Source organism: Drosophila hydei, unplaced genomic scaffold, assembly GCF_003285905.1.
Source record: "Drosophila hydei strain 15085-1641.00,03,60 unplaced genomic scaffold, DhydRS2 tig00008114-arrow-pilon, whole genome shotgun sequence".
NCBI classification, from domain to species: domain Eukaryota; kingdom Metazoa; phylum Arthropoda; class Insecta; order Diptera; family Drosophilidae; genus Drosophila; species Drosophila hydei.
Window position 1 is genome coordinate 3,449,025 of NW_022045827.1, and position 26,208 is coordinate 3,475,232.

Genomic DNA, 26,208 nt, shown 5'->3' on the forward strand with positions numbered 1-26,208 from the left:
GGCATTGATCAACACTTAAACTGGTATTTACGCACACTTGCACACATAGAGCTGACTCAACAAATCAGCTCAATCAGCAAATCAGCTACGAATTCAATTTGAAATAATTCGATTTATGTGCGCTACAGTTGCGATTGTTTGCGTTTAGGACGCGCCGCAGAATGTTGCACAAAGCACAGGCACGAATTGTGGCAATCAGAAATGCCAACAAGCAACGTACACAATAAACATATTACAGCTAAACGCCAATTGACGAGGGTCACTCGATAGCATGCAAACAGAAGTGAATTGAGTAAATCGAAGAGGTCTACCGACTTGCGACTAGCTAATTGACAGCCATTTGAATACCCTCGAATGTGACAACGAATGACAAGCATGCCACACATGCCACTCATGCCACTCAAACAATTTATTCACATTCATACATTTTTGTGGCAGGCTGGCAGGCAGTCAAAAAAAAATTAGGAATGATGAAAAGTCAGCCCAAATATAATGCGTCTACTATCACATAAAAAAATTACAACATAAATCTCACACACGCACACACACTCACGGACAGCTTTTGGGCTGCTGTATTAAAAATAATATCGTCGTCTGGTCGACAAAGATAAGAAAATTTATCCAAAGGATTGTGTGGTGTTATGGCCACCGCAGAGAGCAGCCAAGTCGTTTGCCAAGCCAGACAGTTGGGCAGCTACCCCAGGACCTGTACCGAGCCCCAACCCCTAACCGCAACCCTGACACCAGCTAGCACTTGCTTTGTCCGCCCTTAGCCGTCAGCTTTGCTGTGGCAACCGCAAGGACAAGGCCAAGCTGACAACAGCCACCCACACACTCACACTGACACTCACACATTTTATGACCAGTTCAAGTCGAAGTCATCATCATCATCCTGCTCGAAGCTCATCATCCGCCAAGACAGCAGCAGCAGCAGGACTCGAGCCGCTGGCTGTTTGCCGTGCTCCGTGATCTGTGGCCAGCGATAAGCTGTTTTTTTTTTGTTAAAGCGAGCGAATAAATTTCATAAATGCTCGCGCGTAAAAGGATTACGAGGCCAAGTGCCTGCCAGCCCCTACCTCAGCTCCTCCAACACCCTCTACCTCTCTCTGTGTGTGCGCAAATATTTGGACACATGTGCTGCAGCCCTGTGTAATTTATTGTTAAAAACTCAAGTAAATTTTATATGGCATCGCCGCCCCTTCGCAAGGGGGCAACTAGAGCAAGTGGAAAGGGTAGAGCTGTTGCTTGGGGGCTGCCAAACAGTTGATACCCTCATAACTCATTAAATGTCTCCCTAGGCCTAGCCATGTATAAGCTATATAATCTTAACCAAAGTAATCTAATTTTTTATTATTATTTATGGGCATAAGTAGGATATTGTGTAATATATTATTTAAATTTATCAATATTAAATGAAAATGATATACATTTATCAAGCAACTCTAATAATTATAATTTTATATGCAATTTAATTCAGTTAAAATTTGTAGATGCAGCAGCTTGATTCAGGAGATTTCGTTGATTTTTTATTAGAATACGAAAGAAAATGTAATCTACATATATTTAGCTGCTGTTAAAGTTAAAATTAATGTAAAACTCTGAAATAAATGAAAGTTTATTGAAATACCTAAGATAAAATGTATTCATATAGAGACTGCATAGATCTGTGGTTTGGATAATGATCTTAGAGTGCAGCTGTTCTACGGAATCGATATATTCACTATTGTGAAAAATAATAATGTTGATATTAAACATATTTTACAATGTCTAAAGATCTAAAAGATCACTCATAAGCTTTTTCTCTTTTTACTTTATGAGATAATAATTCCAAAAAAAATTGCTTGACTAAAAAGAAAAAAATTTTGAAAAGAGTTTAAGCTTGTTATTACCCTAGATCTCTATTTGGTAAGATTGTAGCCTTTTAAACTATTTTCTTATGTTTGATAATGTATCTTATATATTTAGGATAATATATCTTTTAAATGTTATATATCTTATATGCCCTTTTTTCAGTAAAACTATCTATTTTATATAGCATATTTGCCTTACTTCTATATACATCACGTATAGCTTGCACCTGTATCAAATGTCGCACATATGCCTTTCGATTGCTACGTACAAACACGGCTATATGAATCTGTCCGAAATGAAAAAATATTATTGATTTGCTTTAATAAAAAAGCTCTGGTACAAGTTTAGTGACAAACTCAATTAAACCCTTTCCAAGGCTCCCATTTTTTTGCGCTGTAATCCTTGATATCCCAACACACACAGAGCCACAGCGATGCACTTAATCATAAATACAAAATATGAGCAGGCGCCAGTTTCAATTCGAGCGAAAGTTGCCTTCAGTTCCGTTTCGTTCCACTCACAATTCAGCTCAGTTCAGTTCAGTTCAGTTACCAATGCGGCCACCGTGCGTATGCGTAATGCGAGCTGGAATGTTGTTGTTGGAGACGATGGACGCTTTTGATAAGCCAGGCGCGTAATGGATTTTTGTTTTAGCCATACTGTTGAGCGATTGTTAGGTTTCGTATACATATACATATATATATATATATACTTATTTATTTTGTTTTTTTTGTTTGGTGCAGTGGCTGCTGCGGTTGACTATTTTGTAGCCCGCAGCATGGGTTGCAATGCGTCCCGCATGCCAAACTTGCGCTGTTTTGCTGCCTTCAACTTGGTCGCGATAGTCAACAACAAACAACAAAAAAAAGCAACAAAACCCGAAAAAAAGCAAACAACAAAAAGTCGGCCGTCAAATGATTAATTACATGCCGAAAAGCTATCTAACAATTTGACTTGCTGTCTGTGTGTGTTTTGGATTGTCATTAAGCCAGGCCAAAAGGAAGACAACAACAACAACAGCTCAGGCGAATAATAAAAAATTATGCTTCAGATAAAATGCCATTAGAGTCTGGCGCTCCACTGTGAATGTGTGGGTAGGCAAAGGGGGAGTGCCAGGCAGGCAGGCAGCTCACTTAGCGCCATTAGAAGACAAGCAGCCAGCAGCAGCAGCAGCAGCAGCAACAGCAGCCAAGAGCAACCAACCAAAAAACGCTGCCAACAACAACAGCGGAGGCCAGGCCAGGCGCTGGGTTGCTGCAAGTATGCAATTCTGCCAGATAAGCCGAAGCATTCATGAATTTTATAGATAAAAACCACACACACACATGTACACACATACAGCACACACACATAGAGAGTGAGCAAGTGAGATAGCACAGCTTGTAGATGCGCTTACAGTACATTGCACAGCAGCAACAGCAGCAAATGAAGAGCGGCAAAAGTGAGCAGCAGCAGCATCATCAGCACCAACAACAACAACAACAATCATTGCAAGGTTGCCTCGTTGGGCGGCCACCTCCCTAGTTAGGGGCTGGGCAAGCCACCAGCAACAAACAAAAGCCACAGCTAAGCGCATGTAGGAATGTTACTGTGGGGCGTGCACGACTAACAGTTGAAACGAGCAAGCGCATCGAATAAATACTAAAATAAATACTGAATAAATAATTAATAAATAATAAATAATAAATAATAAATAATAAATAATAAATAATAAATAATAAATAATAAATAATAAATAATAAATAATAAATAATAAATAATAAATAATAAATAATAAATAATAAATAATAAATAATAAATAATAAATAATAAATAATAAATAATAAATAATAAATATAAATAATAAATAATAAATAATAAATAATAAATAATAAATAATAAATAATAAATAATAAATAATAAATAATAAATAATAAATAATAAATAATAAATAATAAATAATAAATAATAAATAATAAATAATAAATATAATATAAAAATAATATAAAAATAATATAATAATAATAAATAAAAAAAGTTTAACGATGATTTATTGAGCTTGCAGAGAATTGTTGCTGTGAATCATAAATTTTAGTTTTTAATCAGCTGTGACTACTCTTGCTTTCACTTCTGATATTACTACACTTCTAGGCTGTATGGATACTGACAATATCGAATGTTAAAAGGAGAATGTCAATGCCTGTTTTAATAAACAAACTAAATACGAACTATGATCATTAGCACTATCCATGCATTGAGCTGTCATTCAGAGTAACAACAGCTGCACAAATGCATAGATTGAATGCACTATAAAACTTTAGACGTAAGCACAATAAGACAGCTTTCGGATGTCAGTGTTGGTTAACGCATAGTGAATTAATTTCCATGCGAAAAACAGACTCAAACTATATTTAATCGTTTTCTTTGAATGTTGATTAGCCACGCTGCAGTTATTCTAAAAGCAAATTCAGATTTCTTGACATTTTGCAACACTAAACTAAGCAAACAGTTGTTAAGGCCCTTCAGGTGTTTTATGCAAAAGGCAAAAGCAGTTATCTGACATTGAACAGGCCAATGGGCAGCTGAGGTAGGGAGAGAGACACTGAGAGCGAGATAGGGCGAGCGACGAGGCTGAAAGCAATGTGACTCTGCGCTTTGCAACACTCTTTTTTTTTGTAAATCTCATTGTTGTTGTTGTTGTTGTTGTTGTTGCTGGTGCTGCTGCTGCTGGTTGGTCTGCTGCGCTGCCATGGAGTGTCAACAGCTAGATAAAGATTAGCGCAGACAAACGCCCACTTTTGGCGCGCTGTTACGCCCACTGGGCCACTCGTACTATCTGTCTGTATGTGTGTCTGCCTCTCTCTCGCTCTCTGTGTGTGTGGCTGCTGCAAATCTTTCACTGACGCAGCACAAAAAGGCCACGTGGTAGGGCCCAAGCGCGGAGGGAGTTAGGGCAGCACCAATGCCTGCCGGCTTGGGGATTATTAATGATGAATGCTTGAGAAGGCAGCGAAATGGCGTGGAATGTGGTGCCAGCTACCCGCAAGCCCGTCTATCCAAACACCCCAGCAAAGGTCGCAGGTTGACCAGCCACACTCACAACGTCGTTATCGTCGTCATCATCATCATTATGAGCAACAACATCATCAGTTGTCCATTGAATGTGAATTGGCTCGAGTTTCAGGTTTTAGGGTTAGGACTGAAGTAGGGCATGCGGCTGGGGTAGGGTTAGGGCTAGGGGTTAGAGTTTAGAGTTTAGGGCCAGGGGTAGGTGTGCGGTTTGCGTTGACATTGCTGATGATTATGAAGTGATATGAAATTGATGCCAATGATGATGCCAGTTAAGTCAAAACACGCACAACTTGACAGACACTTCAGAGCGCGGGGGCTGCCATCCATATCCTGTTACAAAATATATATACAGTTATATAGAAAGGGGTTGTCAACTGTCGCTGCCAGGGTGGCTGCTCGTCCGAAAGGGTTCGCACCAAGTTGAGGTGTCAAAAACGCAACCGCAGTCGCAGCTTAAGCGGGTGGCGCGGGTGGTGCGAGTGGATTGCGGCTTTTGGATTTAGCCGACCAATCAACGCTTTTGGCCTTGCACCACAGCTGATAACGAAGCAACGCAAAAAAACATGAAAAAACGAGGAAGAAGCCAAAGTAGAAGTGGCGAAGTATGAGAAATTGGTATTAAATTAGAAGGATGGCTCGCGCTGACACTGGATATGCGAGCAGATTAAATTTTTATTGGCAAAATATCAGCAGCGCAGCAGGCGACAACTGCGAGAGCCACTCGACACACACACCACACACACGCACACTCACAACAAGCAATTTATGTTTGGCATTAAGCGTTTTGGTGTCTGCCACTGGGAAATGCGCTGCTGACTGCAAACTGATAACAGTTTTTGGCCACTACCAAAGGGGTAATGGGTGGTGGCAGCTGGGTGGGTTGTTAGGTGGGGCTATGGCATGGCAGTTGGGCATAAAGTTGAGGCATATTCAAGCATCACTCACCTCTGCTGTCGACGGTCATCTCTTCTGTGGTATCGGAACAATCACCTGCAATGGCAAAAGAGTTGAAGCGTGTGAGTGAAATGGCACTTGAAATACACTGAGCGAAAATGGGGGGCTTAGGTGTAAGAAGAATTGAAAAATGTATGCAAATTTGAAAATTATTTAATTTAAAAAAAATTATATATAAATATAATATATAATAAAATCATGCAATGAGCAAAAATAATATGCAAATTTGAAAATTATTTAATTATATATATAATTATATATAAATATAATATTTAATAAAATCATGAAATGAGCAAAAATAATATGCAAATTTAAAAATTCTTCAATTAAAAATAAAAATATTATATATTAATAATAAATATAATATATAAACAAATCATGAAATGGTTAAAAATAATATTGTTTTGAACAAAGTTTTATTTTAAAAGATTTTCCTAAAAATACAAAATGTTTAATTATATTTTATAAAGAAGAATCTTATCAGAAATGAGGAGTTAGAATAGAAACATTTTTTATAAAATACTATTGAAGAGAAATCTGCTATTTCTTCCGACATAATGGGCTTAGATCAAAATGTTAACTGGTTAAAATTTGGTTTAATTTATGAGAATATGCGTACTGACGCGCCTCCTTCTGTCTGTTACATACATATTCACAAAACCAATATACCCAACCTAGAGTAAGGCCACAGCCAAATAGCCTCACAGAATTCATTGGAAAAACAATTCCAATATTATGTACAAAGCAACTATCAAGTTATTACCATATATTTTCGCTAAGTGCAACAGTTTTTAGCGGGAAATAAGCTAAATCTATGATAGCTGCAGCCGGAAGATAAAAAATCGAATGCAAACTTTTGTTTTTGCTTTTGTTTTTGTTTTTGTATACATGTTATTCATAATACACAATAATTGCTTCAAGTGAAAACAATGTTTGCTCAATTGTTGTTGTTGTTGTTGTTGGCCATATCGCCATCGTATCTGTTAAGTACGCACAACACAACGCGCGTTTCCAGTAGTTGGCATAGCCAGAGCCAACAGACGCAGACGCAAACGAAGACGAAGACGAAGACCATGTCCAAGTCCAAGTCCAAGCCAGAGCTACACTCGATGTTGTTGTTGTTGTTGTTGTAGTAGTGGTTGTTGTTGTTTTCTCGTTTTGATTATATTTTGCTGATACTCACTTCAAGGAATTATAATAACAATAATAACAACAATCCGCAGAATTCCTCGTCGTTTTTTATTTCTCCTTCATTCGCCAGATTGTAGATATCACACACACACACTCGCACACACACACGTGTGTATGTTTGTCCAGGAATGAATGTGTAGCCACACAGCGCAGATAGTCGACTGATAAGCAAAACCCAAAAGCTGCCTCAACTCAAGCTCTGGGGGGGATACTCTCGGCTTGAGTAGCTGCTGTCTGCGCTTGGAAACTTCAGCCGACAGCGAGAGAGAGAGGGAGAGAGAGGGGGATAGGAAGAGAGAGGAGGGAGAACAACAGATAGGGAGAGGTAGCTGCTTGTTGCACCCACGGATCAACCTTGTCTCACCTTTTGTTGCTGTTGAATGGCTGCTGATCATGGCGCTTCTATATATCCGTTAAAGAAGGGGGACGATTTGCAGGGGCAGAAGAATTACAGCCTAGTTGCAGCTCCAAATTGTGTTGCAGCTCTAAGTTTGTTTAGCACTTGCCACAATGTTGCACATGTTTTATTTGCTTTAGCTACACAGACACAGACACAGACACAGACACACACACGCACGTAATTTCCGCGGCACTCGCGCTTGTTGACGAAACAAAATGATTGACTGATTGAGCGTTTGATTGACGTGCACGGAGCTCGTTGCTGTTCGCTTCGCGTTCTACAGCTAACTGAGCGCAGCCCAAGCGGCTGACTAATGAAATTTTCTGTCTGCGCGCGGTGTTGCTCTCGCTCACGCTCTCTCTTGCTCGCTCTCTCTCTCTCTCACTCTCGTCTGTCTGTCTGTGTATCTGTGAGATACAAATGTGAGATACCGAGGCCAGCCGAATGACGACGACAACAACGACGGCGACGACGCCGCGTCGCAGTCGCCGCGCACAGCTGATGTTTGTTGATGACTGCGCGTTGTTCCCGATACCTCTCCTCTGGCGCCCTCTCTCTCGCTCTCACCGTCCGTCTCCGTCTCCGTCTCCCACTCTTCCTCACTGGCAAAGTTGTTTATCTTTCATTTGCTAGTCTGCCAGTTGCGTCTATCTGCAGCCCTATCTGCCCGCCTGTCCGCCTGCCTAGCAGTCCTATTCGAAGTCGCAGTCGCAGTCGCACTCGTCTCTTGGATTCGTATCTGTATCCGACACACACACACATATACACATTTGCTTGCTTGCTGGCTGACTGAAATAAGATATCTGCTCGCTGCTCTCGCTGCTTCCTTCGCCCAGCCGCAACGAACGTCGTTCGAAATTATTCGAAACAAAAACTGATAAAGCACTGATAAGAGCGCAGCGCGGCGCGCAGTTAGATAACATCGAGCAAGCAAGCGAACCAGCCAGCCAGCCAACCAACCAACCAGTTGGAGAAGCCAGCCGGCACAGGCAACTAGCCCAGCCAGCCCAAGGCAGCCAACCAGCAGCAAAACGGATACACACACACACAAGCACACGCATACAGTTGCAATTTCTGTGCACTTACAGATACAGATACAAAGATACATTCAACAAAGCCAAACGCTGCTGTGTGTGTGTGCTGGTAGATGCTTTTGTGCGATATCGCGTCGCACGGCTAATGGAATTCTGATTATTGCTTAGTGATAAGCGTTTTGTGTTTAATTGTATCTGTGTATCTGTATCTGTTCTCTTTTTTTTTATTTTTGTTTTTTCTTTTTTTGTTGTGAGCTCATATACACTGCGAGAAACGCATGTCTAGCTTTGTATGCGGCTGCTGTTATCAACCCTTTCATTTCTGCAGCGTTAATTTCCTGTCACCCAGCACCTGCCCCCGCTTCTGAGTGGACTCCATACACCACGCTCCTTCGGCTCCAAACGGGGCTTCATTTGCCTGGGGGTCGCTATTCAGTTTTCATTGTGTTTATCAGCAAGCGTTGATCTATTTTAATGTTGATTTGGCTTCCAGCCATACTTCCCTTTCTCCCTCTCTCTCTCTGTCTCTTTGCCTTTCTGGCTTGTATCTCTGGCTCTTATCTGCATTTTGGTTTATTTCATTTGCCTGACTGCTTTTGCAGATGCAAAACATTTGCCAGATGCTTATCAATTGCTCTCACATTCTCTCGCCGCTCTCTGGCCGCTCTCACTCAGCTGTTATCGCTCGATGTTGCGCCTGCGTTGTAGCCAAGCGTTAAAGCCAAACACATCACCTTCCACCCTTCTAGGCAGCTCCTCTAGCCGTACCTTGGCTGCTGTTGTTGCCTTTAATGACGATTATCTCGTTTGCCATTGTTGACTTTTAATTAGATTCATTAAACGTGCCGCTTGCCGACGCCACCGCCGCCCAGCCTTGCCGCCTTTGTACCCTTTTGGCCATGGCAACTGGCAGACACGTAAGCTCACTTATACTCTTAGACATAGAGTACATAAAACTAAGGACAGCGCCAATATATGTCATACAAGTATTTCGAACTGACACTCAAAAAATAATATATATTTTTAATAATCATAAAAATATTCAAAAATTGAAGTTAACTTTTTTATAACCGAAATTTCTGCAAGAAATAGAGTTCATAATTTCAGCATATTAACTAGAGACTATGCTACTAGTTTCGTAAGGGTATCTCAGCTTCGACTTGTCATAGCATTTTCATGTTTTTCTTATAGTTTGGAATACATTTTCACATTTTGGTGGGTGTTTTTCGAGTTTGGGCTGCGATAAACACTTCATGCGTGAATATCTGCAAAAGGTTTTTTCTTTTTGATAAATGCGCTTAACGTTGTAATTGTTGTTGTTGCTAGTTATTATTGTTGGTGTTGTTTCTAGGGTGATGAACTATCAACAAGCCGAGTCGCTTTGGCTGCGGCTGTGGCTGTGGCTGTGGCTGCGTGGCTGCAGTTGCGTTCAGCTCTGAGCAATTGTTTTGCAATTATGTTTATGTTAAGTACAGCTGTCTATGTGTCTCATTGTGTGTGTGTGGGCATGGTGTGTGTAGCTATGTGTGTCATTGTTATTACGTGCTCATTTATTGGCATAAATATGTATGTATTTGCAGCTAAATAAAGTCAGATCAACGTTGGCTGATAAATGTAGGCAAAGCCACGAAAACGGTTTACAAAAATAAGTATGAATGGCAGAATGGAAAGAGTGCTGTGACTTAAACATACCCTGTAAACCAAGAAAAGGTGAATTTTGAAAGAACGATTTCTTAAAATTGTTTCCTTAATTATTTTGAACGATATGCTTAGGTAACTTAATCATATCAATTGTGATTAATCGATATTTATCGATTATTGGTGAGTAATTTGCATATGATAAAGTAGTCAAATAATAGATGTTGGTTCTTAAGCTTGCACACTATAAAATTCGATATTATATGTCAGACTTGTTATTGATTATCGATATATATCGATAATTCGAATTCTCTCAGCATGAACTGCGATCGCTTTAAGAGAAAGAGTCAAGACAAATTCAATTGATCGTAGTTACATTCATTATAATATACCCCTTGATTTCCAATACGTACAGCGTATACACACTTACAGTCATTTGCGCAATTTTACGCTTAATACCCCTCTTTTATTCCTTTTTCTAGAGACTACACAAATATGCTGCAAATAATAAACCAAATCAAGTTGTTGCAGCAATTGCAAATGACGCAGCAGACGCAAACACACACACACACACACACCTAGGCACACCCGCTCACACACACTCACACATACAAAAACGACCCGGCTCGACCTCGATATACGCGGCATGGAGCACAGCACAGAGCAGAGTTTAGCTCAGCTCGAAGCGAAGTCGACGCAGATGCAACCGACTGATTAGATCCTGGCGCTGATAAGACGCCGCAGTTTGGGGGTTATTTCATCAGTTGTTGTTGCTGCTGTTGCTGCTGCATTTGTTGTTTTTCCACACGCTGGCGAGTCGCGTTATTTCATTTCGTTCGCCTCGCAGATGCGTCGTTAAGATTAGCAAAAGCAGCATTTGCCCCATGTTGTTGTTGCTGTGGCAGAGCACATAAAAAAGGGAAACAAAACAACAACAGGCAAACATTTATCATGAAATAAATCTATTTAAGTTTTTTTGTTTCTGTTTTTTTTTTCTTTTTAGTTGTTGTTGCTGTTTCTTGTTTTGTGTTTCTTTGTGGCACAACTTGAACAATTGTTGTTGCCGCGAGTAACTTGAAACTTGCCTCAATGTGCGCAGCTTAATCACCATTGCAGAGTATTATCGCATAATTACGCTCAGCTCTATCGCCACTAAAGGGTATATTTTAGTCGAGTATGCTTAAAGTCATCTGTCCGCTGCCTAATCAGCGTGTAGGGCATCTGTTAGACTCATATAAACAGAAATATGATACAGCTAATGATATTATCTTAAGATAAAAACAGCTTCATCAGCATTAAGAGCAAGAGATAAACTTATTTTCTTTTTATATAAACGAAGCTTAAGCTGCATAGGGTATGCATCTGTCTTATATAATATAATCAGAGTTTATAAACATGATACTACGTATTTTACTTATCCGCAGCTTCAACTTTATAGAGGGTATATTTCAGTCTGATACTTAGGCTTTACTTCTGTTCAAACTCATTTGCTCAGGTGCTTTAACTTTTTTTTTCGAGTTTTCTAGCTGAACTCGTCACGCCCAATTCTCAAATTTCCCACTTTAAACCTTTATTCAGCATATTTACGACGACAACTCCAACTCCAACTCCAACTTCAGCTCAAGCTCGAATGACTTCATTGTAGCAAAATTAAATCAATTAACATAAACACAAGGTGTGACTCCCCGACTTCCCACCTTGAAAGCAAAGCAGCCAGCCAGCCGCACGGCTTTTATTGCTGCCACCGCTCTCTGCCACATTTGCCACCCGCCGACTTGTGCAGCGCCTTTTCTAATCTGGCAATCAATCAAAAATGATTTAAATTTCATGCCGCGTTGCCGAGTCTTCAAGTATTTTAATAATGCCTTATTGCCGAGCCTCGACTAAGTTCTAAGTTCTCAAGTCTGCCAGGGCATACAAGCGCCGTGGCTTAACCACTAAGCACAACAGACTCACAGAGAGTTTCAGACAACACAAACAGCAGGTGTGAGTGTCTGCGAGTGTATTAGTTACTTGTACTAGGGCAGCTGAAAGGCGAGTTTATTTGAATGTTTTGATTGACGAAAGTTATATAGAATTTGATGAGAAAACTCTGTTTGCAATCGTTTAGTAACTCTTCTCATCTGTAGCTCAAGATCAAGTCGATAATAAATATTACACTGCTAGAAATTAATTTAATCATATTTTTGTATAATTTAGAACATTTTTAAAAGTCTTAAAGACCCTTTATATATCATATTTATACTTTTTTTTTTTAAACTTAAATTATATAAAACTTAAAAAGTAAAATTTATCGCAACTTTACAAACATTCTCCAAGCTTTTCTCTCGGTTTGCGACATCTACGCTGATTCATCAATCAAACGGAGTCTCAGAGTTATTTGAATGATTCGTGTTCTTGTTTTATTGAACTCATTTTGTCTTCAACTTATTTTTTATACGTTTATGGTATTTGTTGCTGTTGCTGTTGTTGTCATTCATAGAGCTCTAAGTGGTCATAAAATATGCTTAATGCATCAGGAAGCCGAGGCTATGCGGGTGCCCATTGCAGAGTGCGGGTGCGCTTTGCACAAGCCCCCATACCCCTTGCCCTTTCCACTTGCCCCTCCTCCTGCCGTGCTGGAACGTAGTCAATGTCGTAAAACGTAAAACGTAAAGCGTTATCTACCGGCCGAGCTGGCTGCCCCGCTTGGCCAAAAAGCCGATGCCAACTCATTTTCAGTTGAGTTGAGCTGAGTTGAGTTCAGTTGGGTTCGGTTCGGTCGGTTTGGGTTCGGTTTGGTTCAGTCAGCCGTTGGTAAGTGCGAGATTAAAATATTGGATAAGGCAGCAGCAGAAATGCACACAGCGCGATAACGAAAATCGAAATGGAAATGGAAATGGAAACGTTCCTTATGGGCCAGCAGACGCCGCCGTCGCTTTCGAAATATTTGTGCGTTATCGACATCGCCTGTTTTGAATACGTACGGCTCTTCCGTCTCCAACTACGTCTCCGTCGCCCAACTCGCCGTTTCTCTGTCTGTCCGTAAGTGAGTGATAAACACGAGTTATCGCATCAATTAGTTCGGCGTCAACTTGACGTCGTTAAAGCCAGCACGGCAAGAGACAGAAAGAGAGGCAACGAGCAAAAGAGAGAGAGAGAGAGAGAGAGTGAGTGAGCTGCTGGGACAGAGGCAATTTAAAAACACACGGTTTGAACAGCGAAAGTCAAAAACGCAGTCATAAAAATTCAAGCCCAAACCCAAATTGAGACTCAGACGCAGGCTCAGTCTCAGTCTCAGCCTCAGTCTCCGAATCAAACTTCGACTCAGACACCCAGTCAGAACTTGACAAAAGTGTCAATGATCCTATAACCGATATTGAGACGACGTCAACCGACGCCGACGCTGACGCCGACGCCATACGCAAATTGAGCTCAAAAGTGGCTTGTAAAACAATAAACGTTTATAATACCCTACGAGTAGGGTAACTTGAATTTACCATGAAATATGTAACGAATAGCAGACGATTCTACTGAAGCCTAGATTTATTGACTTGCATAAGAGTTTGCATAGTTTGTATAGATGTGACTATTTGTTGGCTTACTTTGATAGGTTAGTTGTGTCATACAGATCGTATCGACCGAAGACAAAGCTCCTTAGCCTTCCATCTTAAGCAATCTAATGCAAATTTATAATCTTTTTCTATGTTATTAGACATTTACTTAGGTCTACCAGTTTCATATATAAAAAAGTCTTTGCTTGTTAAGATACTTTTCTCAAATGTTGCTTTAACTCCAGCCTAAAAATATTTCAATATTGATATACATTCATTCTATATGTCTGTTAGGGTATTTAATACTCTATATGCTCTATTGTGATTCATTTTCTGCCTTCGAACGGTTCTGATGAGTCGTCGCCAGCATTAAATGAGCAAATGACGGGTGGGTCGCAGGTAGCAACTGTTTGGGTGAGCGAGAAAGAGAAAGAGAGATAGAGAGAGAGCAGAAAGCATAGAGCAGGACTGCATAGTGCCGAAGATGCAGATAGAGCACACACATGGTAACCAAAGCTAATTGCCGTATCAAGGCAAAAGGACCAGCACACAATGGCAAGAGCCTCGCGCTTCCTCCCTCGCACTTTGGTGCGTCAAGATCTCGAGTGGATAACGGTTTTTTGTCGTCGGGCGGGACGCTATCGCAGCCGGAAGTGCCATCATAAAAGGAAGGTGCAATAAAAATATATTTTACACACGCTTCGGCCTCAGACTCAGCTACATCGGCCTCAGACTCAGCTACATCGCCCGGGGTGCCAGCTAAATGCCTAACCGTCTGACTGGTCTGACTGTCTCACTGTCTGACTGCTTGATCATCCGACGGCGACGATGTCAATTGACGGCGGCTGAAATGAAACGATTGACTCAGCACCGAAATTCGAATACACTTACGAAAGGAATTGGTTTTATTTGTATTCAGACAGGATTTCATTATCCAGGCTCGACTGGGAAAGGCTTTTGTCATTCGCTTTGATCAGGCCAATGCAACACTTTGTAATTGGATCACTTGGTATGACAACGTCTTACACAATCTCTCGATTCGACAGCTCGCTGACACCTCTATTTGAGTTATGTCCTACAAACCCATTTGTATAGCAAGAGGATACGCTGTGTGAAGGGCATGCACATATAACAATGTCTCAGTCAAAAGTCTCTGTGAAATGTGCGCCACATGTGATGACAGCCAAGATGTGGCAGCAGCAGGTTGAGGCATGTAGCAATGAAACAGGGGCCGCCGCATCGGAAATGTTGCTCTTGGCTTATCAGTGCACATTCCTTTTGCTGTTTCGTATTGTTGCCAGTCATTTCTTCTGTCTGTCTGTGTGTGTGTGGGTCTTTGCTGGCAGAAGACAGCTCAAAGAGTGCGTGCTGTGGGGGCAAGCTACTTAAAGTGCCAGGCGGTCGTGTGTGAATCATAGCCTAAAGTGTCAGGCAGCATCATAAAAATCATAACCATTTATGTCGACAACTTGGCCCAAAAGGCAGTCCTATGGCCGGCAAGCGCTGACCTGGGCAAGAGGTCAGCAGGGCAAACTTTGGCATGCTTAGCAGGCAGATGCTTATCGAAGTGAGGTTTCTGGCAAATAAAAAAGCAGTTGGCCGTCGCAGAACTTCAAGGATAATAACAATTTTCCTAAATTACAAATTACGCAAGAGTGGGCGTGTATAAGGCTGTATGTAAGTGTGTGTGTGTGGGTAAAGCTGGTCAGGTTCATTAAAGCAAACTCGGACACGCACACACATAAATCGCTTATCCTTTATCCTGTTGCTGCTGCTCTTGCTGTTGCTGTTGCTGTTGGTGCTGCTGTTGGTGCTGCTGCTGTGACTGGGCCATGATAAATTCTCAGTAACTGCGACTGCATGACAAACTGCAAGGAGCACGCAGGACGCAGCTGCCGATAAGCAAAACTGGGCATGGGCCAAGAAAGGCAGGAAGAGGCAGGGTGTACAGCAAGGACAACCGATGCGTTTCTATACGTAGCTGTGCGCGCGGGGCCATTAAATTGACAAAATACCAACACACACACACACAGCAGCCACAAGATAGAGATAGTAAAAGAGAGTGAGAGCGAGGGAGGGCGGTGTCGTGGGGCCAGCAGGGCCAAGCCACAAAAAGGACATTCCTCAGCGCAGAGCAACAGCAACAGCAGAAGCAGCAGCAGAGCCAAGCGCCATATTTTATATTTTACATTCTTATCGCAAACTCTCACTCAGCCATTCAGCAGCGGCAGCGAGCAGGGCAGGGGGCGTGGTACACATACACACAGAGTAAGAGAGCAAGAGAGAGAGAGAGTGAGAGAGGCAGAGCAAAAGCCAAGCACAAAAAAGGAATCACCTCGACTCGCCGGAGCTGGAGCTGGAGCTGGAGCTGATAACACCCGCGCTAATGGGACCAAACAATGCCAAATAGAGCAGCGCAGCAGGCAGTGCAACAGAGAGAGAGAGAGAGAGAGAGAGCAGCAGCAAGGACAACAGAAAACGAGGACACAACAGCCACAGCCACAGCTCCAGCTCCAGCTCCTGCTCCTGCTCCAGCTCCTGCTCCTGCCCCTTACCCAAAGCTAGGCTAGGCCTTATCTATGGCCATCAATCAGGCGAGCAGCGAGCGAGCGATAAGCAAAAAGATTTTAAATGGAGTGCACACACAGCAGGCAGTCAGAGTCCATGTGTAGTTGGGCGGTGCAGGGTGGTGTTGGTCGGTGGGGCATCTGCTTGGGGTATTCACAACAGCGTCGCCTCGCAGCGACTGTTCAGCGAGATAAGCGAGCGAACGCGACAGTGGGCAATGCTAGCTGGCTTTTTAGTGCAGTCTGTTTTGGCCAGGTGGTGCTGCACCACCCAAACAGCCAGCCAGCCGGCTACCCACTAGTCGGGCAAGTGGTAACAGCAGCATGTGCGAGCGTTTCAACATTTTCACTTGCCTTATCAGCGGGCGCACCCGTTGCTGGCCAAGCCAGGCAGCCTGCCAGGATGTGCCGCAGTTGCTTATCGGCAACTCGACACACACACACACGCGCATACGCACACAAAGACTCAGCAGCTGAAACAATGACAGCCAGTTGACAGCAGGTGCGGCGCATTTTCTAGGCATAATGAAGTCCTTTTCAGTGTTGGAAAATGCGCGTTTCGCATTCAATGAAATTGTTTAATGAAATGATTCGCTACGCGCTCTTCACCCATTTGGAGACCTCGTTGTGAACAGCTTTTATGCTTCAGCTCAGGCGCTGTCGATTGATTAACCCCACTCACTCTGTGTATGCGTGTGTATGTGTGTGTGACACGCCCCTGCCTATTTAACGCTGCCTTTACTTAATTAACTGAAGTGAAAATGGCGAACGGCTTTCTGTGTGGGCCATGATAAACAACATTTTGGAAAATCCTGTTTTGGGACTGACTTAAAGTCCCCAAAAACAAGCGACACGAACGGACGCTTGTGAATTAAATACTCTAACCAGAGATATATGGACTTAAGCAGTAAATGTGTAAGGCATTGGAAAATATTTAAAAATTAAGAGAATATAAAGAAAGCATAAAAGAGATTTTGAATAATATAAAACGAACTATTTGTGGCTATGTGAACTCAGGTTTGATTTTAGTTATACATAAAACACAAGCCAGCATCACTCAGATCGAATGACTATATATAACTGAGCTCTTGCAGAAATTTGCTGTTGAAAATGTTGGAAGTCTCAGTCAAGCACTCCTAATTTATATTATATTATTATATAAATCAGTATTATCTTGGCTTCTTTATCTAAATCAAATTTAAATCTAATCGGTTATATGACTTGGCTAATCTTATGACTTATTTAAATAATTTGAATTCCAAGCTTGTAACTTGTAATAATATTATTAATAATATTATTAAAATTTGTTAACAGACATAATTTCCATTGCCATTCAAAAATTGTGCTATTTTCTTTTAGAATCTATTAGAGTATTTCATTGGAGGCCATGTCAAGTCTAAATGCTTTCTTTTTTTCTCTTGTTGTTGCTAGTTGCACTAGCAAGCAGCATGTAGGGTGAGGGGGATGGTGAGATTGTGGCATGTTAGTTGGTTTGGTAGCCTGGCTTATCGCAACGGAATGTGCCAAGCCATTCGAAGCTCGGGGCAAGCGATAAGCAAGCACACACACACACACACAATTACACATATTTAGGACGCAGGACTCACTAGTTTTAGTTCTATTAGGGGGGGAAGTGGGGCATGGGACATATTCTATTTCTTGTGTGCGTGCCTGAGCGATACAAAAGCGCGTCTAACAAAAGGCGGCAGGTGAGCGCACAGCCAGAACAAGAGAGCTAGCGGTGATAGAGAGAGAGAGAGAGAGAGAGAGAGAGAGAGAGAGAGAGAGAGAGAGAGAGAGAGAGAGTATATATATTTTGGGGGCGTTTAGACTTCAGTTCCCAGTTCCTGTTCCTGTTGCCGCCTCTCCGGCTCACACACACGCATTCACGCACACATACAGCCTCACACACGACTTGTGTGTGCGCGTTGTGTTTGTGTGTGTGCCGATGTGTGTTGCGTAGCAGGCGCTCAGCAAATGCTGCAGCAGGATGCCGACTTGTTGTTCCTGCTGCTGCTGCTGTCGCCAGCTACAGATACGCAGATACATTTGTATCTCACACACACTCACGCACACATACGCAGTGATACGAAGTTCAACTACGGATACTCAGCTTGGGCTTTGTTTTGCATGCACACACCACTTGCTACTCCCCTCTTGGAGAGGCATGCCACATGCGCTACGCTTGTTGCTGCGGCATGTGGCATTTGATAGCAGGCAGCCAGGTATTTCGTTGACCCAGATTACGCAATCGACTTGGCTGCACGGTCGGAAAAGAGCGCAGCGCCAAATTTATGCTTAAATTATTGGATTGAGCTTAAGATTAAGAATTACTTAAATCTTAACTTAGGGTTATTAAAATAAATAAAAATAAAAAATATATAATAAAATTAATTTTTAGATACGGCATGAATCTTTAATTTTTAAACTCAAAGTAACAAATTAATTAAGGGATCCATACGTTCTTTAAACTTCAAATGAAAGGCATTCAAAGTCTTAAAATAAAATTGTTTCAATTCAATATTTAGTTGAAATATTTTACTTTTATACCAACTAAATTATTAATCAATTCTAAAATTCCAAACAATTTTTCTTGCAGTGTACACGTGTGTGCTGCGAGATACATGTCGCAGTTGTCGTCAATGATATGTGTTTCGCATACCGCTTGGGCCGAGATAGAGATACATTGAGCTTGTGGCACGTGCAGTCAGCTTGAATTCAGAGGCAGCGGCAACTGATTAGCTCGCAATGCTGGCTCACAGCTGCTAGACATGATTAGCTATCTGCATGTATATATAGATCCCCCTCTCTCTCTGTCTCTCTGTCTTGCTCTGTCAATTGGCCTGCATGCCTCTTCTAATTAGCCAACATCACGAAAACGTTGCCAAAAAGTGAAGCAGCAGCGCAAAGGAAGGGAACATGCTCAGAGCTAGGCCAATTGGCTCGGCAAACTAATCGTTATCGATTATTTCTCAGTCGCTGCTCTGCGCATTGCCCAAGTTTTTAATGATGATTGCCCCTGATTGATAACACGTATTACGATTCGCAGCACCCCGGAGACTGTCGGCCCCCTCCACTCTGACAGCTCGTTTGTATATCATTTCATTTTTATATTTTGTCGTTTTCGCTGGCAAGCCACAAAATAATTTGGTTTATTTTCGGTTGTAATCGATGTTTACCACTGGGCTCGATGCCAGCTGGCGATACGACTGATGGATTCTTTGATGATAAGTCGAGTGGCAGCAGCTACCTCTTCAGCCCGCCAGCCCAACTATCCTTCCATTAATGGTCAAATATAATCGTTGAAGAATGACGAAGCAAAGATACTCTCACCCCTTCAGGCATTCTGTTTAGGTTGTGAGAAATTTCTTATAGGAAAAAATATTTTGACAGTCAATAATTACCCAAACGAGATCGATAGCTACAACAAAGAATCTGCAAGCCATGATACACGGAAATGTTGATAGCCGGTGACCGATAAATATCGATACATGTAAGTTTTTATAAATATATTAGTTGAAAGACTATAAGGAGACCAAGTCATAGAGATTACATTATGAGTAACGCCGTATCGATAAATATCGACAGTTGAAAACCCTAAATATCGATATTTAATCGATGATATCAACAAGTAAAGAGTATAATCAATTCACTTATTGTACAATTGATAAATACCGTTCAAAAATAATTGACAACAATCATCTATAATAATGACCTATGTCGACTATCGAAAGTTTTTATAAATTTAATTGCGAAAAATCAATTGATTAATTGATTTAGATATTTGATATATTTTTGGAGATATCTGCGGATCTGGATATGGATATTGAAACACTTTCGTTTTCGTTTCTCATTAAAATGTAAATCAACTTTCTATGGCCGTCAAATCTCTTGTCCATATAACTAGTGTAACCTAAATTGTAACTTCTATTCGTTTATTTTTTCGATTTTTTTTTTTTTTGCCATAAAGGTAAATTTAATGGGCTCGACTTGAGAGCGGAATTATGTGAATTCATTTCATTTACGACTGCCATAACTTATGCACATATATTTGTGACTTGATTTGAACGTTGTTTTGGACGTTGTTTTGGGTGTTCGATTACACAGGCAACCGAAGGCATTCGAATATCGCTTAATATTGATGAGGCTTCGGTTTGAAGACCTCTCTGGCGCCTCATGACTAAATAACTAAATGTGCCATGAGCAAACAGAGTCATAAACTTCGAGTTTATGACTGCAGACACAAGCACACACACACACACACACACACACGCACACAGGTATACATATCGACGACTATCGAGTGCAGAGCGTGGTGTTTATCGGCTGCAAAGGATCTCTGGGAAAGCCAGAAACGAGTTATCGTCGCTGGGCATCTTTTGGTTTAGTGTTTGGCGGGAGTTTCTACCTTAAATGGAAGCATTGTAGCTGGGTAGCTGGGTAGCTGCCAGCAGGATATTTGCCAATAAAGGCACAACAGCTTTTATAGACACACACACATAAACACAAGCACACACACGTAGCTTTATCAATCAATCTTAATTAATCACAGTGCGCAGATCTCATAAAGTCTGACAGAAGGGGCCTCTTTGGGCGTGGCAGTGGCCTAAAACAAAAAGTTTCTTCGTTCGCAGCAAATCGATGGCAAAAGTTTGAAAAAACTTTGGCGAGAATTTAGCGAGAAATGCGAAACGAAACAGCGCCAGAAATGAAATGTTTGAAATTATTGTTAGGCGGCCCTTATCGGTCGTGCCACAATCGGGGCATGCCACACGGCAACAGCAGCTGCTAAGCCGCAAACAGCTAACTGAATAAAAGTTAACATTATTGATTCCAAGGCAGTTTCTCACTCTGTATGTATGTTTAAATGAGCAAGACGAAGGGTTCGTATTTATACACTTAAAAAAAAAAAAGATAAATCTAAAATTTAGTCGAATTGTAATATATGCTAATCCTATTATTATAAGTATAACTGTCTAATAACTTTTTGGAAAAACTATTTTTAACTAAGAATTTCTTTTAGCTTCTACTTAATTTCGTTTTTTGTCTTTGATTTAAGTAAAAACTTATTTGATTTGATTAAAAATTCAATTTTAGTAAACAACTATAGCATTTTTTCGTCAAGTGTATTCATAATTATTCATATACGGCTTGCCACACCTGCCCCAAATACACAGTGCCACATGGTAGCCGCTGCCGCAGGGCTTAGCCTCGCAGCGTTTATCAAACGCGCGACGCCGTCTGCGGCTGATAATGAAGACGCCAACGCCAGCGACAGCGCCAGCGCCAGGGCCAGCACCAGCAGTTGCAACAACATCAGCGTGTTGCATCAAACGAAGCCGCCGGCAGCGCCAGCACTCGAGCGCCACTTAGATGAGATGTCTTGATGTCTTTCATGCCCATTACCAACCCCCGGCTCAGCTTATCAGTTCACAAAGAAATACGAAAACCAAAAAAAAAAGAAGGTAAATAATTTTCATTAAAATGATTTATGAAAATGCAAAGCGCGCTGACCGAGCAAAGACAACGACGGACGCCAAGCCCAGTGAGCACCTGGCGGGGCACCCGGGGCCACAGTGTGACAAATCGAGGTATTTAGTGGATGAGCTGCAGCGAATGTGAGAGCGATAGAGAGAAAGAGAGAGAGGGAGAGCGACAGCGTCGGCACATAATTAATTACAATTTAGTTTATGAACTATGAAAGTTGGAGCATTGATGGATGCCATCGATAAAGTTGACAAATTTAGCTTTTAGCCGTTACGAACTAACGGAACCGGCAACGACGCCAGACTAAGCAAATGGTCGAGGTTATCTTTAACCAAAAGGCGCCAGCAGCAAAAAAAGACAGAAAAACTTGAAAGCTTCAAGACGCAGGGGGAGGAGAAGAAAAAAAGCGCACAGTCAGCTAGAGCAACAAATCAAGCAAAGCGCACCCCAGTCCAGCCGAAAAGGGCTCAAGGATAACAGTTTTGTGCTGCGCTAAGCGAGAAATATTAAAATATAATAATTTTGTTTATCGCAAGTGAAAAATCGCCATTTAACGGCAAGCAGCAGCAGCAACGACAGCAACCAGCTAAAGGATAAGGCAGTCAAGCGGGCACAGCTGATAAGAGCGCAAGAAAAGGACGCAAGAGCAGACGAGATATATTGTTGTTGGCGTGTTTTGTTTGTGTTTTTGTTGAAATTCGCGACCGGCATGTAACAGGCGCACAGAAAAATACAGAAACGGCAAAATAACAACACATTTGCAGGCGAACCAAAAAGGCATACACAAAGACGACGTCGACGACGAAGGCGCGCCAGGCAATCGCCAAAGTGTCTGAGTGTGAGTGTGTGAGAGCGCGCGCAAAAAAAGAAAACAGCAACAAAGATAAACAACAACGCAAGAACAAACAAACACACGCACGCACACAGACGCAGAGCCGGCGAGAGAAACGGCAACAGCAGCAACAGCAGCAGCAACTGTATTAGCAAACAAACAACAACAGCAACGAGTAAACAAGCAGGCAAGCAAAGGCATACACACACACGCACGCATACACTAACACACACTGTGAGCAAACAACGTAAGCAAAACGTAAACAGCGACCGGCGACGACGGCAGCGCAGCCGAAAAGGCAAACAAAACAAAACAACGACAACAAATGCTTTGCTCACCCACCCATATAAAAAGTGCAAGCAGTCAAAGAACAAGAGTAGCAAAGGTGTGTGCGTGTGCGTGTGAGTGAGTGTGTGCTTATCCTGTTCGTAGGCAAGAGCGAGCGCGAAAGCGTGCGAGAGCTTTTCGCACCGAAGCTGTCGCGCGCGCAATTGTCTTCGTGTCAGCTTCGTGAGCTTCGCACTATTGTTGTTGCTTAGCTGATAAATCTATAAATCAAAGAGAGTGAGAAAGCAAGAGAGTGAGAGTGGGCAGAGAGCGCGTGAAGCGTAATCAACGCTACTAACTTAATAATCATTCGTATTCGTATGATGTATGAATATGCTTCAAAAGGGCTTAACACAAGAAAATATGAAACTGTAAATAAGTATTTAAAGGCGGGCAGAATTTTATGAAACGTAAAACTGGCGATAAGCTAAGTCGCAAGATGCCGCTGCTGCTGTTGCACATGCCGCATCCTGTCATACAAGCAGAGTAACAGCAACAACAAGCCGAATGCACACAGTAGCAAAAGTCGAAGAAGAAGAAGAAGCAGACAGGCAGGCAACTATTATATGCAACGTCATTACGAGTTGATTACGAAGTTTAGACGTTGCCGCAAGGCAAGTGCCGAGGCGTTGCAGGAGTAGGGCGGGGAGGTGTGGAGGGCGGCTGAGTGTGTATGTGCGTCTTGTTGTTGTAGTAAGTGTCGCACAAGGAAGGCAGCAAAAATGATACATTTTAATGCGAATCTTGATAGCAGCACAGATTGCTGTAAAAAGAGGAAACAAAACTCCAACACACTAACACACACACACACACACACATGCATGTGCTGCAAGCGAGTGCACACGAGATAAGCGCGCTGCTCATTCGTGTGACAGCTGAAGAAGTTGTAAGTAGAAGCAGGACCAGCAGCGAGGCGGGGGCGTGCCAAGTTTGCAATCACTTGAATATTGCATTAACAGGCACGTAAAGCGCGCACACTCACTCCCACACACACACCCAGGCATACACATAGCATGCACTGGCAATGAAGACGTTTCAAAAAGAAAAAGTAAACTCTGCGCAACGCGCGTGGCAACCAAAATAAAAAAGTTTGCAGCCACTGTTGCGTATACGTAACATAATATTGCTCATACGCCGCATTTGGCTGCCAACAGAGTGCAATGTGATTTCCTGCACACTGATCGAAAATTCACGTCTAAATTCTAGTACTTGTAGATTGAAATACCAAATGGAATTTCAATATGTATCCTTACTAAACACGAGGGGAGTTTAAAAACTTATTTAGTGAGCGGAATGGAATTTAGATAGGTTTTAGCATTTAAGTAGGCAACTCAAAAGTTTTATGCTTTCTTTAAGAATTTCAAATACCCTGTGACACCATTTAATGCACTGCATTTCTCTACGTGTAAGTTTGAGGCATAAGCAAAAGGGATGTTAGGCGCTGCTGGGTGTTTAAATAGGATGCAAAATGCTTGCAAGTAACTGATTATAAGCTGCTTGCCTGCCGGCCTGTCTGCCTGCCTGGCTTATCAAACAGCCCAAGCACATGCAATGGGATATGCGAATGCACAGAGTTTAACATTGGGTAGTTGGTTAAAATGTGGGGGTGGGGCATATTTTGTAGCTGGCTGCGCCGGCTCGTTAGATAAGCAAAGCTGTGCAAATGATGGCAGTTGTGCTCCACATACACGCACACATATATAGAGCTGTGTATATAGAAAGATATATATTTTCATAGTCGCATATGCTCGTTATTTGAAAAGTTCGCCAATCAGTAGATGAGATGCGCCGATTGCGTTCATTCCGTGTCACACACACACAGACAACACACATGCACAACATCAAAATCGTAAATGAGATCGAAAAGCTGCGTGTTACGCCGCTTGTTTGTCTAATTACACGTATTAACAAGTTAAACTAAGCTAATTTTGAATGTGCAGGACTGCAAGCTACCTTGTGCAGGCCATATTTGATAAGACAATATTTCTTTATTCTGATATATCTCCTGCTCGACTACAATATACCCTACCCACACGTATTCACGTTCAATTAATATAGAGCTTAAACATGATAAAAGTGTGGCTGGGAAGTGGGCTAGTCCGTGGGTGATTGGCTATTTGTTTGAGTGGGTGTTTTTGGGCTGTCAGGACAATGCCTAAAACGCAGCTGGGCTCGCGTTCGTTGTAATTATAGATTATATCTCGATATAAATACAATTTATATAAATTGAATTAAACACAAAACAATTGCGGAATTGTTGATCAAAATGCAATTTAGAATCGAAATTGCTGCCGTTGATTGCGGCCCAGTAATTTGTGATGTTTGCAGCAGCAGCAGCAGCAACAACAACTGCAATTGCAGTCTCCTGAATCATTGTATGTCCGTTCGTCCTGCTGCCCACAATTAAACCCACTGATGTGTAAACTTAAAAATTCCGATAATATTGTCAGCATTTTCAATTTGCGCATACAAAAAGCGTCAGCAGCAGGCGCAGTAGCACGCCTATATTCCCCTACCCACACACACACACAACAGCAGTTGAACAATGCAAGGCGCAACAGTTGGGCAGGTCCTTGTCGAATGTCGCCGAGTTGTCAACACGCCAAAGAAAATCCCAACAACAACAAAAGCTGCGAAATTGAAAAATAAAAGCACAAGTGCGAACTGAATGGCAATATGCGAAAATATAAAAAAGGAAATGAAAACATGTGCTCAAATTCGAAACCTGAATACCCTTCCTTGAATATGTAACATATGTGTGTGTGAGGTGTTAGCTACTTAATAATCATGTGGCAATGATTTGCTAAAGAAGAAATGAATTTGACATTTTGAGAACACAAAATCCTGCTAGATTCATATAGCTATACTTAGCAATACGGAACTATATCAACTTCTCAGTCAAGACACAGTTCATATGCCTCAAGATAGCTACAACAATAAATTACACATTCGCTGACAAATTTACCAGACTTTTCTATTAGGGTATATACAACACAAAATATATAACTGTGAGTTCAAATTAAAATGCAAGCGATACGTGCAACATTTCGTGTGAAGCTTTCAGCAGCCATCGCCGTAGCTTCAGCAGTTTTTTTTTTTTTGGTGCACTCTAGTTTAATCAACAGGCAAGAGGCAAAAGGTCAGCAATATCTTACCTGCAACAGAGAGAAAGAGAGAGTGAGAGAGTACATGAAATAAATGAGAGAGAGAGAGAGAGAGTGAGAAAGAGCTGTGGCTGATAATGTGAGCACAAGCTGTTCAACAGCCTAAGCAAAGGCAAAAAGTAAATCAAATAAAAGAACTGAAAAACTAAACACAAAAACTGAACCACAAAACGTAGGCT

General features: G+C 41.8%; 1 protein-coding gene across 1 annotated transcript in view; it reads right to left on the reverse strand.

Moving 5' to 3' along the window:
- The window catches only part of LOC111599174 (zinc finger protein ush), a 58,617-nt gene that overhangs the window by 11,057 nt on the left and 21,352 nt on the right, over positions 1-26,208 (reverse strand). The window contains exon 2 of the mRNA XM_023314757.2: positions 5,848-5,892. Within this exon, the coding sequence (XP_023170525.2) occupies positions 5,848-5,892 (45 nt within the window). The remainder of the gene's footprint in view (positions 1-5,847; positions 5,893-26,208) is intronic.